This window comes from Mustela putorius, unplaced genomic scaffold (assembly GCF_011764305.1).
Source record: "Mustela putorius furo isolate JIRA1106 unplaced genomic scaffold, ASM1176430v1.1 tig00003853_pilon_pilon_pilon, whole genome shotgun sequence".
NCBI lineage: Eukaryota > Metazoa > Chordata > Mammalia > Carnivora > Mustelidae > Mustela > Mustela putorius.
Window position 1 is genome coordinate 54,813,448 of NW_025422005.1, and position 14,498 is coordinate 54,827,945.

Here is a 14,498-nt window from a genome sequence, read left to right on the forward strand (position 1 = left end):
TATGAATATTTCAATTTAATTTTTTTTTAAATTAAAATGTTACATTTTTCTAAAAGATGGTAATAAATTTATTATTATGAGTAAACTTATGATGTTACAATATATATTTATTGAAAGATTTTTTAAAAAAATGTGAACCTAAATAAAACATGTAGTTGAGGATAAAATAGTCCAGACAATGGATGCTGTAAATCTTCTTAAAAATTATAAAAGGTGGCAATATGCAACAAAAATTATAATGGCATTAATTATGGTCCAAAGTATGTATTTCTTCATGTTTCATCCTCCATGTTAGCAATAATCAGGGTTAGTAATAAATTAATTAATACCTAGGAAACTCCTTTTTAAATTTTTTTTTATTTTTTAATTTATTTTTTATTTATTTTCAGCATAACAGTATTCATTATTTTTGTACCACACCCAGTGCTCCATGCAATCTGTGCCCTCTCTAATACCCACCACCTGGTACCCCAACCTCCCACCCCCTACCCCTTCAAAACCCTCAGATTGTTTTTCAGAGTCCTAAGAAACTCTTTTAAATGACTTTCCTTGCTGATTCTCTAGTTAACTTCTTTTTCTAGTATCCTGGATAAAACTTAATGAATATCCAAGGCATGCGCAGTGCTCAAGGCTAGTCAACTACTTTTCAAGATGCCCTTGAACCTCTGCTCAAATGGTTATCAAGAGTCAATACTGTTGTCAAATCACATTGTGTATTACTCTTCAATACTTCAATTATACTTAAGTAAAAAAAAAGAGTCAGTATTGTTGGTCCCAAACCTGTTTATGGTTAATTGTTACTGTAATTATATAATTTAAATAACCATAGCATGCTCAAAAAAAAATGATCTTGGCTATACATGAAAAGATTACAAATGGATTTGTATTTTCATATTTTAAATTGAAATTAAATATTTAATTATGCTTATAGAGTTTTTTATGATGTCCTGTTTTAACTGACTTTATGATAACTGTTATTCCTTATCATACTTGGTAAAAAATTTCTGCTGTATGGACTGTCAAGAGAATAATATATTATTTTCTGTATTATCTCTGTACATAAAGTTATAGTAATATCAAAGATAAAATCACCTTAAGACTTTATATTTTTAATCCTAAAATACATTTGAATTTGGAACTTACAGAAATATACATAAAATTGTCAGCACTAATCTGAATTTCTACCAAGTAACTGTTAAGTGGACAAATTAAACCTACCTCAGCTGTATCCTTAAGATAAAGGAAAGGTCTAAATGACCTTGATTTCAGATTTTCTTTCACAGGCTCTATAGAAACAAATACAATTACAAATGATATTTCCATACTATTTGACTACTTCTAACTATCAATAAACTATTTTCTCTACTTCTAGTAAACTTTTTAGTAATTTGATAAACTTAGGTGCTTGTGTTGCTTTATATTTATATTTTCAGAGCTAAATATATTCTATTTTGCTTTAAAAGTGAGTTTCTATTAACAGAATACAACTTTTGATTATTTACTTCTAGCTATTTATCAGAAACTATGGGAGGTCAGAACTATGACCTCAGAACACACGACAAAGTGCCATCTTCAGGGGGAAAAATGGATTTCTAAATAAAATGGAATCACACTAATTAAAGGAATCTTTTCACTCATTATTCCTATGAAGAGAGAAGTATTCCCCTCAAACTGAATCCCCCCCTAAACTCTAATTATGTATTAATCTGGATTATCCTTTAGTCAAGCATACAGACAGGTACAGACATTGGATTTAGATAGCCTGGGACCACCCCCTACATTTTTGTCTGTAAGTCCTGTAGCCTTGGGTTGAGTTATTTAACTTTGGTGAGCCTTAGTTTTCTCATTTGTTAAGGGGAAATAATGGCACTTACCTTAAAGCAGTGCTGTGAGGATTAAAGGAGATAATTGATGTAACAAACTTAATAGGAGTATCTGGCATTCATTCAATCAATAATTATTTATTGATCACTTACTATGTGCCAAGTACTGGTGTTGGACTCACTTACGACCCATCACCCCTTCTTTCTTTTCTATTTCTCCCTTTTGGAATGAGAATGCCTATCCTGTGCTTGTCTGAGCTTTGCATTTTGCAAGTACACATATTGTTGGTTCCAGGGGTTTACAGGTAGAGAGGAATTTTGCATCAAGAGGAATCATACCTTGAGTCTCATCCATGTCTGATTTACATAATATTTAGATAAAACTCTGGATTTTAACAATAACATAAAAAGTCAGATGTCAGTAAAATAACTGAAGTGTTCTAAGATGCTTTTTTTTTTTTTGTCCAGAATGAGGGTAATACTAAATTCTAAAAGTCTAGATTGGGTAACTATTTACTATATGTTGGCTAACTGGACATAATAAAAAGATAATAGAATAAAAAAATTAAAAAAGAATAGAAACAGAGTATATAACTTCCAAATTAATAAATGGAAAAGTGAAACTTAAAAAATTCAATCCTAGAGAAAAACATGAGAAACAGGGGGGAAAAGCATAGAAATAAAAGAGCAAATAAAGAACAAAATAAGATGGCAAAATTAAATCCAAAGATATCAGCAATGACATTAAGTGCAAATGGACTAAGAGTTCCATTTCAAAGACAAAGATTACCACAGTAGGTTATTACATTTAATAGTATGATATTTACAAGAGATAAATCTAGATTACATTGTTAAAAGAGGGTATTAAAATGATGGGAAAAGATATACCATGTAATGGTAGCCAAAAGAAAGCTGGGATAGCTACAGTAATATTAGATAATAAGACAATTACTTTATAATTAAGAAGGGTTCGATTCACTAGATACATAATAATTTTAAATTTTATGTAATGGATAACATCACCTAAAGGATTAAAAAAAAAATCTATAAAGCAAAATTTGACACTACAAGGAAAAATGCAAGTCTGAAATTTCTCACAAACTATCAGAAGAGCAAACAGAAAAATCAATAAGGATATAAAAGAGTTGAAAAATATGGGCTACAAATTTGACTTAAAAGACATATTCAGAGCACTGTACTCAACTACTGTAGGATATACATTATTTTCAAGCACATACAGAGCATTTACAATTAACCATATAGTGAATGACAAACACACATTAATTACATAGGACTGAAATCATATGGACTGTATCCTCAAACAACCATGGAATTGTGCTAAAAAGCTATAGTCAAAAGGATAATTAGAAAAACCTCAAATAGGGGCACCTGGGTGGTTCAGTCATTGGGTGTCTGCCTTGGGCTCAGGTCAAGATCCCAGGGTCGTGGGATCAAGCCCTGCATTGGGCTCCCTGCTCAGTGGGAAGCCTGCTTCCCCCTTTCCCACTTCCCCTGCTTGTGTTCCCCTCTCTTGCTGTGCCTCTCTCTGTCAAATAATAAAATCTTAAAAAAAAAAAAAAAGAAAGAAAGAAAGAAAGAAAAGCCTCAAATAGGGACGCCTAGATGGCTCAGTTGGTTAAGCACCTGCTTTCAGCTTAGGTCATGATCCCAAGATCCTGGGATCAAGTCTCCCAACGGGGCCCCTGCTCAGCAGGGAGCCTCTTTCTCCCTTTGCCTGCTTCTCCCCCTGCTTGTGCTCACTCACTCTGACAAATAAAAAAAAATCTTAATAAAAAAAAGATAAGTCTCAAGTACTTTGAGTGGAGACATATACTTCTAAATAACTAATGGGTAAGAGAAAAAAAATCATAATGGAAAATAAAATATCCATGATATTCTCAGAGAACAAAATTAGAAGACTTGCTCTACAAGATTCAAGGGTTATTTTAAGCTACATATATTAATGTGATACGGCATTAATGGTAAATAGACAAATAATGAAACAGAATAAGAGTTCCAGAGCAAAGAGCCCAGAGCACTAGGGAAAGAATAGCCTTTTAAATTACATGCTGATTCAGTTGTGGTAGTTTATATGTTTCTAGGAATGCATCCATTTCTTCCAGATTCTCAAATTTATTGCCGTAGAGTTGCTCATAGTATGTTCTTATAATAGTTTGTATTTCTTTGGTGTTAGTTGTGATCTCTCCTCTTTCATTCATGATTTTATTTATTTGGGTCCTTTCTCTTTTCTTTTTGATAAGTCTGGCCAGGGGTTTATCAATTTTATTAATTCTTTCAAAGAACCAGCTCCTAGTTTCGTTGATTTGTTCTATTGTTTTTTTGGTTTCTATTTCATTGATTTCTGCTCTGATCTTTATGATTTCTCTTCTCCTGCTGGGCTTAGGGTTTCTTTCTTGTTCTTTCTCCAGCTCCTTTAGGTGTAGGGTTAGGTTGTGTACCTGAGACCTTTCTTGTTTCTTGAGAAAGGCTTGTACCGCTATATATTTTCCTCTCAGGACTGCCTTTGTTGTGTCCCAACTGAACCAGGAAGAAATAGAAAGCCTGAACAGACCCATAACCAGTAAGGAGATTGAAACAGTCATTAAAAATCTCCAAACAAACAAAAGCCCAGGGCCAGACGGCTTCCCGGGGGAATTCTACCAAACATTTAAAGAAGAACTAATTCCTATTCTCCTGAAACTGTTCCAAAAAATAGAAATGGAAGGAAAACTTCCAAACTCATTTTATGAGGCCAGCATCACCTTGATCCCAAAACCAGACAAGGATCCCACCAAAAAAGAGAGCTATAGACCGATATCCTTGATGAACACAGATGCGAAAATACTCAACAAAATACTAGCCAATAGGATTCAACAGTACATTAAAAAGATTATTCACCACGACCAAGTGGGATTTATTCCAGGACTGCAAGGTTGGTTCAACATCCGCAAATCAGTCAATGTGATACAACACATCAATAAAAGAAAGAACAAGAACCATATGATACTCTCAATAGATGCTGAAAAAGCATTTGACAAAGTACAGCATCCCTTCCTGATCAAAACTCTTCAAAGTGTAGGGATAGAGGGCACATACCTCAATATCATCAAAGCCATCTATGAAAAACCCACCGCAAATATCATTCTCAATGGAGAAAAACTGAAAGCTTTTCCGCTAAGGTCAGGAACACGGCAGGGATGTCCATTATCACCACTGCTATTCAACATCGTACTAGAGGTCCTAGCCTCAGCAATCAGACAACAAAAGGAAATTAAAGGCATCCAAATCGGCAAAGAAGAAGTCAAATTATCACTCTTCGCAGATGATATGATACTATATGTGGAAAACCCAAAAGACTCCACTCCAAAACTGCTAGAACTTATACAGGAATTCAATAAAGTGTCAGGATATAAAATCAATGCACAGAAATCAGTTGCATTTCTCTACACCAACAGCAAGACAGAAGAAAGAGAGATATTAAGGAGTCAATCCCATTTACAATTGCATCCAAAACCATAAGATACCTAGGAATAAACCTAACCAAAGAGACACAGAATCTATACTCAGAAAACTATAAAGTACTCATGAAAGAAATTGAGGAAGACACAAAGAAATGGAAAAATGTTCCATGCTCCTGGATTGGAAGAATAAATATTGTGAAAATGTCTATGCTACCTAAAGCAATCTACACATTTAATGCAATTCCTATCAAAGTACCATCCATCTTTTTCAAAGAAATGGAACAAATAATGCTAAAATTTATATGGAACCAGAAAAGACCTCGAATAGCCAAAGGGATATTGAAAAAGAAAGCCAACGTTGGTGGCATCACAATTCCGGACTTCAAGCTCTATTACAAAGCTGTCATCATCAAGACAGCATGGTACTGGCACAAAAACAGACACATAGATCAATGGAACAGAATAGAGAGCCCAGAAATAGACCCTCAAATCTATGGTCAACTAATCTTCGACAAAGCAGGAAAGAATGTCCAATGGAAAAAAGACAGCCTTTTCAATAAATGGTGCTGGGAAAATTGGACAGCTACATGCAGAAAAATGAAATTGGACCATTTCCTCACACCACACACAAAAATAGACTCAAAGTGGATGAAGGACCTCAATGTACGAAAGGAATCCATCAAAATCCTTGAGGAGAACACGGGCAGCAACCTCTTCGACCTCTGCCGCAGCAACATCTTCCTAGGAACAACGCAAAAGGCAAGGGAAGCAAGGGCAAAAATGAACTACTGGGATTTCATCAAGATCAAAAGCTTTTGCACAGCAAAGGAAACAGTTAACAAAATCAAAAGACAACTGACAGAATGGGAGAAGATATTTGCAAACGACATATCAGATAAAGGACTAGTGTCCAGAATCTATAAAGAACTTAGCAAACTCAACACCCAAAGAACAAATAATCCAATCAAGAAATGGGCAGAGGACATGAACAGACATTTCTGCAAAGAAGACATCCAGATGGCGAACAGACACATGAAAAAGTGCTCCATATCACTCGGCATCAGGGAAATACAAATCAAAACCACAATGAGATATCACCTCACACCAGTCAGAATGGCTAAAATCAACAAGTCAGGAAATGACAGATGCTGGCGAGGATGCGGAGAAAGGGGAACCCTCCTACACTGTTGGTGGGAATGCAAGCTGGTGCAGCCACTCTGGAAAACAGCATGGAGGTTCCTCAAAATGTTGAAAATAGAACTGCCCTATGACCCAGCAATTGCACTATTGGGTATTTACCCTAAAGATACAAATGTAGTGATCCAAAGGGGCACATGCACCCGAATGTTTATAGCAGCAATGTCCACAATAGCCAAACTATGGAAAGAACCTAGATGTCCATCAACAGATGAATGGATCAAGAAGACGTGGTATATATACACAATGGAATACTATGCAGCCCTCAAAAGAAATGAAATCTTGCCATTTGCAACAACATGGATGGAACTAGAGCGTATCATGCTTAGCGAAATAAGTCAAGCAGAGAAAGACAACTATCATATGATCTCCCTGATATGAGGAAGTGGTGATGCAACATGGAGGCTTAAGTGGGTAGAAGAAGAATAAATGAAACAATATGGGATTGGGAGGGAGACAAACCATAAGTGACTCTTAATCTCACAAAACAAACTGAGGGTTGCCAGGGGGGGGGGTTTGGGAGAAGGGGGTGGGATTATGGACATTGGGGAGGGTATGTGATTTGGTGAGTGCTGTGAAGTGTGTAAACCTGGTGATTCACAGACCTGTACCCCTGGGGATAAAAATATATGTTTATAAAAAATAAAAAATTTATAAAAAAAAAAATAAAAAAATAAATTACATGCTGAGATACCTATATTTGACCCTTACCTCACTCAAAATTTAATCCTGGGTAGAGTTTAGGCCTAAATATAAAAAGAAGAACTAAAGTCTTTTCTAAGATAACTAGGAGAAGGTCTTCATGACCACAGAGTAGAGAAACATTTCTTAAATATGGAACAAAAAATACTTATCAAATGGGGGAAAGATCTGGTATATTTAAAGTCAAAGAATTTCATCAAAAAGACACCATAGAATGAAAAAAAGAGAGAGAGAAAAGGGAAGATATTCATGATATATAAAACCAACAAAAAACTAGTGAGTAGAATATATAAAGAAATCAATGAGAAAAGGACAAAAACCTACTTTTAAAATGAGCTAAGGGGCACATGCGTGGCTCAGTTGGTTAAGTGTCTGATTCTAGCTCTGGTCAAGAGCTCAGGATCCTGGGATCAAGAGCCACTTCAGGCTCCGTGCTCAGCAGGGAGTCTACTTCTTTCTCTCCCTCTGCCCCTCCCCCTGCTTATGCACACACACTCTCTTTCTCTCAAATAAATAAATAAAATTTTGGAAATAAAATGAGCTGAAGCTCAAATGATTTCTACAAGTGTAAGTTTAATTGATCCATAGTGTTATGAAGAAGTTCTCAAACTTAGTGGTAATCATGGAAGTGTAAATTAAAACATAATCATATACTAGTATGTGCACCAAAATAAAAATCAATTAATTCTGAATGTTAGCAAGAAAGCAGAACAAAAAGAACCCTCACAAATCTGATGGGAGTACAGATTGGTACAACTACTTTGGAAAGTTTGCCAGTATTTATTATAGTTGAGGATAAGTACACTTGGCAATATAAATCCTGGATATACACTCTCAAGAAGTTTTAACATGTATACAGCAGGATGCATAAACAAGAATGTTCATTCAGCATTGTAATGGCTGACAAACCAAAAACCCAAAATTTCAGCAGTAGAATAGATAAACTGTGATATACAGTTGATCCTTGAACGACCTAGGTTTGAACTACATGAGTCCATTTATCCATGGATTTTTTTGATACAGTACAGTACTATAAATGCATTTTCTCTTCCTTATGATTTTCTTAATAACATTTTTTCTTTAGCATATTTTATTATAAGAATATAGCATATAATAATACATACACAAAATATGTGTTTATATTATTAGAAAGGTTTCTGGTCAACAGTAGGTTATTAAGTTTTGGGGGAATCAAAAGTTATATGCAGATTTTTGACTGTGCAATGGAGTCAGTGCCTCTAACCCCCATGTTGTTCAAGGGTCAATTGTACACTATTTTAATGATAGAGAAGATAAATTAAGAGGAGAGACTGAAGAGTGATAGAGCAGAAAAACAAGATACATGGGATCCAAGATCCCAACGAGGAGAGTTTTAAGGAAGAGGGAGTGATCAACCAACTATATTTGTGTTGAAAAGTGGAAGAAAATGAAAACAGAGAAATATTTGTACTTTGCAACGGAGATCTTCAGTACTCTTGATCAGAGTAACTTCAGTAGAATGGTGGAAACAAAAACCAGACTGAAGTTGTCTGAAGTTTGAAGAAAAGCTGAGGAAGTAGAGACAGTGTATACAAACAAATCCTTTGAGAATTTAAATGATTAAGTGTTTCAGAGAAATGAGACAGTATATGGCAAGGTGGAGTCAAGGAGCCTCAGTCCAAGGGGTCAATGAGAATGATTCTTTGAATCCTTGAATTGAATGGTTCTTTGATAATCCCAGAGAAAGAAAAACAAAGGCAACACAAAACTCAAATTCTCTGAAGACCTGCAGCATGAGTTCCTAGCTTACAGATTCCTTAAATTTCAAAGAAAGATCCTTTACTTTACTGTTTCTATAAAATAAGTTTTTATCAAGCAAGATGTCCATACTTGATTTCTTTTTTTAACAGTAACAAGAAAACTCTAAGGGTTGACCTGAAAGGAAACTTAGATATTTTCTTTCTAGAAAAATAAACATTAAAATTTATTCTTGATTTGTGACTTGTATAAATTGCCCATTCTGGTATTAAACATCACTTCCTCTTAGGAAATTCTCCTTTTTGACTCACTGAAATCTCTCATGCTGTCGTTATGAGCCCTATACTTTCAACCAATTTCTTTCAACAGAGACATCAAATTTTCAAGAACTTTTAAGACACACATTAATAAATAACAAAATAACAAAAAATAAATAAAATAACAAATAAAATAAAATAAAAGCACTCATTAATAAACTAAAGGAGAAGTAAATATGTTACACAGAGCATTACCTATTGACTTACTTTCTTGATTTTTTATATTTGTTGGTATAAAGTGTGATCTTAAATTTAACCTTTTGAAATCACTCTTTCTAGGTTCAGGTTCATTTTTGAAGAAGACATACCTAGAAAACATAAAATTAATCTAAATTAAAATAATCAGAAAAATCTATGAAACTAATCTAAAAAAATAAATTTGGAGAAATGTGGTTAAGTCCCAGTAATATAGATTAGATGTCATTGTATTAATAATACTACAATACAAAATGTAAAAGGATGGGACTAACCTGGAGATAAAAATATTGGTAATAATCACTTGAAGTACCGACAGATAGGAAACTGTTGTTGTCATAGGATTGGGGTAACTCTAGAAAACTATAGTTCATAAGCTGATTAACCTTTTAAAAATATGCTAGAAATTCATTAAATATTAGAGACATTGTCAGACCTGAGTTAAAGTCATGGGACACAGAGTTATGGTCAGCTCAGATACCAGAATAGTAGACCAGATAGGATGACACCACTTATTTATTGTAAAGGGCATTTTCCCCACTAAATCCTTGAACTGGCTATTGATGGTATGTAATAAAGTAAATAAAGTTATAATAATAAAATATTACATAATTCATATTTTGGACCACTAAATGCTGTGACTCAGTCATTCAATCGCAGAAACTCACCTTCAGTTGATATCTAATCTCAGATCTTTAAATATTACCTATAGACTGATGTCTCTCAGTTTTATAATTATAATTTATAATTTATAATCCCTCAAACTCTTCCCTGAGCTTCAGATTTATATATCCAACTGCTACATGACTTCTGCCGTTAGGTATATTGCACATTGCACTGTTAGGTATATTGCACTCAAACATAACACATTGAAACCCAAATCCTTGCTTTTGCTTCCTTCCCAATCTGTTCCTCTTTGAGGCTTCCCCAGCTCCATTCAACCAGAAGCTTAGGCCAAAACTTGACAATGTATTTGATTTCTCTTTCTCTCATTCCCCATTCTCGACTGTTGAGAAATCTCACGGGATCTTTCTTTGAAACACATCCCAAATCCAACTACTACTTTCCTCATTACTTCTATCCTAGTCCAAGACACCTTCACCTCCCATCCAAACTACTTCCATATGTCTCTTGCCTGCTGTTGGCTCTCTCTGCTACCACTCATCCCCTACAGTCTATTCCCCGTGCAACTATGGTGGCAGCCATAAAATATGAATATGAGTGATAGTTCTCTGTTCTCTCCCATTGTTTCCTACTAGACTCAAATAAATTTCAAAATTCTCACTCCAAGACAGAACTGTCTCCCCATTGCTCATGTTTCTAAGTAAAGGAACTTCCATTGAATGCCCCTTTAGGGCTCTCTCTGTGCATACACAACCCCCCACCTTCACATTGAAGCAGAATGAATTTTTCCAGCTTTTTGGTCTAATGAGAAAGGAACTTAAGCTCCCACTTAAGAACCTTGGTATTTGCTCGTCCCTCTGCCTGCAATATTCTTCCCCTGGCTACTGCCAAAGTTTACTTCCTTAAGTTGTAAGAGAATTTTGTTAAGACTCTACTCAAATTCCCATGTCTTTAGAAAGATCTTTTCTGTCCCCTTCTCTAAAATAGTAATCCCTATCAATCTTAATTCCTTTAACTTACTATATTTTTCTTCATAGCATTTATCACTAGTGGGTTTATATTATACATTCATTTGTTCATTTAGTTTAATATCTGTCTCCTCATCTTATCTTAAAATGTAAATTGAAAGTTTGCTTTGCTCACTGTTGTATACCCAGCACCTAGAGCAGTAACTGACACGTAGTAAGTACATGTGTAATAACATGTTGAGTACACAAACTGTTCTGGTAAATGTTTATTAAACTTTCTTATAATCTTATAGTTTCCAATGAGATTTTATTTTATTCTCTTTGGATTTTTCTTTAAATAATCATTTAATCTTCATAAAATGATTTATCTGTTCTTTTAAAAATACTTAATATTTTTGTCTTATGTTATTTAACATCACTGGCAAGGACTTCTAGAATAGTGCAGTTTAGTGAGACTGGGCATCCTTCTGCTTCCAGTTTAAATGGGAATGTGTCAAGTGTTACACCCTAAGGATGATGTTGGCTATACAGTCTTGTTAAGGAGATCATTTTTTTAGCCATATCTTACTAAATCATTTTTCAAATACATTTCCAGAATATATAGAGGTGTTTTTAGATATGAATTTCCGTATGGTGAACTAAAGAGTGTGGACTTTGGAGTTGGGGCTTACTTTGCATCTCAACTCTATGTGAACTTCTGCAGAACACTGATATCCTCTGAATTTCAGTCCTTCACAGGCCAAATGCAGGTAATAGGTACTTCATAGAGTTAGTATAAGAATTATGTAAAATAAAGTTTAGAAAGTCCTTAGCCAGTATTTGTGACCTAGTAAGAGGCCAATGAATAGTACTTTTTAAACTTTTTATTATTCCTGAAATTTACTCCACTGAGTCACAGTAGAGTAATACTTATTTAGTACAGTGTTAGATTTTACTTTGTTAATACAGTAAGTTATTGAAAGGCACTATCCTGTTGTTTCAGAGAGGGTGACCAGATGATTTTTTACCCACAGCTGAGTAAAAAGTAACAATAAAGAGTCTGCATTCTTCAAAGACGCACCAACATTTGGGGCTAGACATTCCCCTCTTCTCCCAAGTAGCAGAAAACTGTAGTGGGGAGGGGGGGTATACCAGAATTATGTCATTAACCTCATAGAGTCTGCAGTAGCTTTTCCTTCTCTTTTCAGTGTTCAAGGGAGCAGGGAGGCTTGGGGTTTCCTAAGGAATTACTTATAAAGACAGACTTTTTCAAAAGGTAGAGTTTGCTGTCTCGTTCTTCAGCTGCACACCTGTTAGCACACTTGCTGATTTGCCCTACGTTTAGCTATATAAAAACAAATTTGGAAGGTGGAATGGGAGGAGAAATCAGAGCACACTGCATCCCATTGTTTTGCATGGCAAGGATGCTTGAGTTTCTGAAGGGGGAAAATGGACACTGAGATTCTAACTAGGTTTGGGTCATTTTGCTGGTACCGCATGCAGATTGCTGACTGCCAAGTTAGTGATCCTTAGCAAAAGAGGCTATGACATATACTGGAGGTGGAAGAGTTGAGGATGAATCTGAAGAGGTGTGGCTGAAGGAGGCTCTCCTTGGTTAGGGAACTGGTCTCTCTGAGGAACTATCACCCATGTCTCCTTAAAGAGTTAGGGTTTTCGTTTTGTTTTGTTTTGGTTTTGTCTTCTTCCAACTGTAAGGATTGCAATTTTTTGAGGGCAAGCACTATGTCAAATATAGAAATTCTGAGGTTCCTCTTCCTTTGGGACAAACACCATCTCCCACACCACCACCAAATGCCTAACACAGTGTTACTATATAAGCACACAGGAAAAGCTTTTTTTTTTTTTTTCCAATTGAAATATAGTTGAACTATAATAATGTATTTGTTTTATGTATACAACATAATTATTTGAAATATGGTATATATTGTGAAATGATCACCACAATAAATCTAGTTAATATCCATCACCATATCACATAGTCACAAACTTCTTTCTTATGATGAGAACTTTTAAGATCTATTCCCTTAGCAACTTTCAATGTGCAATGCAGTATTTTTTACTATAGCCACCATGTAGTACATTACATCCTCAGGACATTTATTTATCTTATAAACTGGAGGTTTCTGTCTTTTGACCATCTCCACCCATTTCACCAGGAAGGCTCTTTGTGACTAGTGTTGCCTGGAAGATGACAAATAAGAAAGAAGAGGATAGCAGTAGCTAGGTTAAGTGAGCAGCGCTGTTATTTCCTTCTCTCTCCTCTCTTACTCCTATACAGGGGTGGAGGAGGAGGGTGTGGTGCTGGTAAATATTTAATAACCTTTTTACTCCAAGTGTAGCTTCAACATGTATGTTGATTGACATTTTCATTTACCTTAATGAATAACATGAAAGTAAAACAATAAAGACATATCTTAGAATTTCATTCATTCCTTAATGGCACGAGCTACTTTCTTTTTGCTGAACCAGACAATAATTTTTGAATTCTAGGATATATCTTCAATTTTGTGTGCTATTCATAGTGTAATGGCTACAGCACGACCCACTTTTTTTTTTTTTAAGATTTTATTTTATTTTATTTGACAGAGAGAAAGAGAGATCACAAGCAGGCAGAGGGGCAGGCAGAGAGAAAGGGGGAAGCAGGCTCCCTGCTGAGCAGAGAGGCCAATGTGGTGCTAGATCCCAGGACCCTGAGAGATCATGACCTGAGCCGAGGGCAGAGGCTTAACCCACTGAGCCACCCAGGCGCCCCCAAGACATACTTGTAAGTTTAATCTTCATCAACATTTTCTCCCTCACTTTCCCCCACTGTCTTAAATTTAGTCAAATAACAAATCAAGCCCCCCCTTTTGTACTGTTTGTTAATTCCTGTAGTGTAAATACACCCATGGCTGATTTCAAGATACTGATGGGACATCACTGAATGAGCAATTAAAAAGAAATGTGTAGTAACATGATATTATATAATAGTTCCGCCATATGGATACAATAGATGTAAATTATTTCAGCCACAGGTAATAGTAACATATAGTAAAATAATTAGGGATGGGTTTTGAGTATTGACTTTGTTTTTACTTTGTCATTGAATTTTTAGCTTACATAGTTTAACAATAATAACTTAACTATCTCATAGAATTCTGAAAACTCAACAGTTAGTTCTAACAAACTGGTAAGAGCTGACTTTAGCACATTTTCCTATACTAGAAGCACAAAAGATTATGAGAAGGAAGAGCGGGAGGTGAGCTAGAAAAACTACACTCACCTCCCACTCACTGGCTGTACTCCTTTTCCACTTCAGCTCCTGCAGGGTCAATAGACTGGCTAGACAGTGGAAGGGAAAGCCTCAGCTAGCATGTGGAATCAAAATACTAAATTAGATTGACTTTTAATAACCAAAAGCGATCAGAATGAAATTGGAGAAATATAAAAACTGTTTTACGTTCCTGAGTTGAGAATAAGCAAATGAAACAATTA

General features: G+C 35.2%; 1 protein-coding gene across 1 annotated transcript in view; it reads right to left on the reverse strand.

The window, feature by feature from the left end:
- CUNH1orf141 (chromosome unknown C1orf141 homolog) overlaps window positions 1-14,498 on the reverse strand; it is a 53,770-nt gene that overhangs the window by 18,621 nt on the left and 20,651 nt on the right. The window contains exons 5-6 of the mRNA XM_045064708.1: window positions 9,445-9,545; window positions 1,219-1,286 (exon numbers count right to left, since the gene is read on the reverse strand). Coding sequence (XP_044920643.1) covers window positions 1,219-1,286; window positions 9,445-9,545 — 169 coding nt within the window. The remainder of the gene's footprint in view (window positions 1-1,218; window positions 1,287-9,444; window positions 9,546-14,498) is intronic.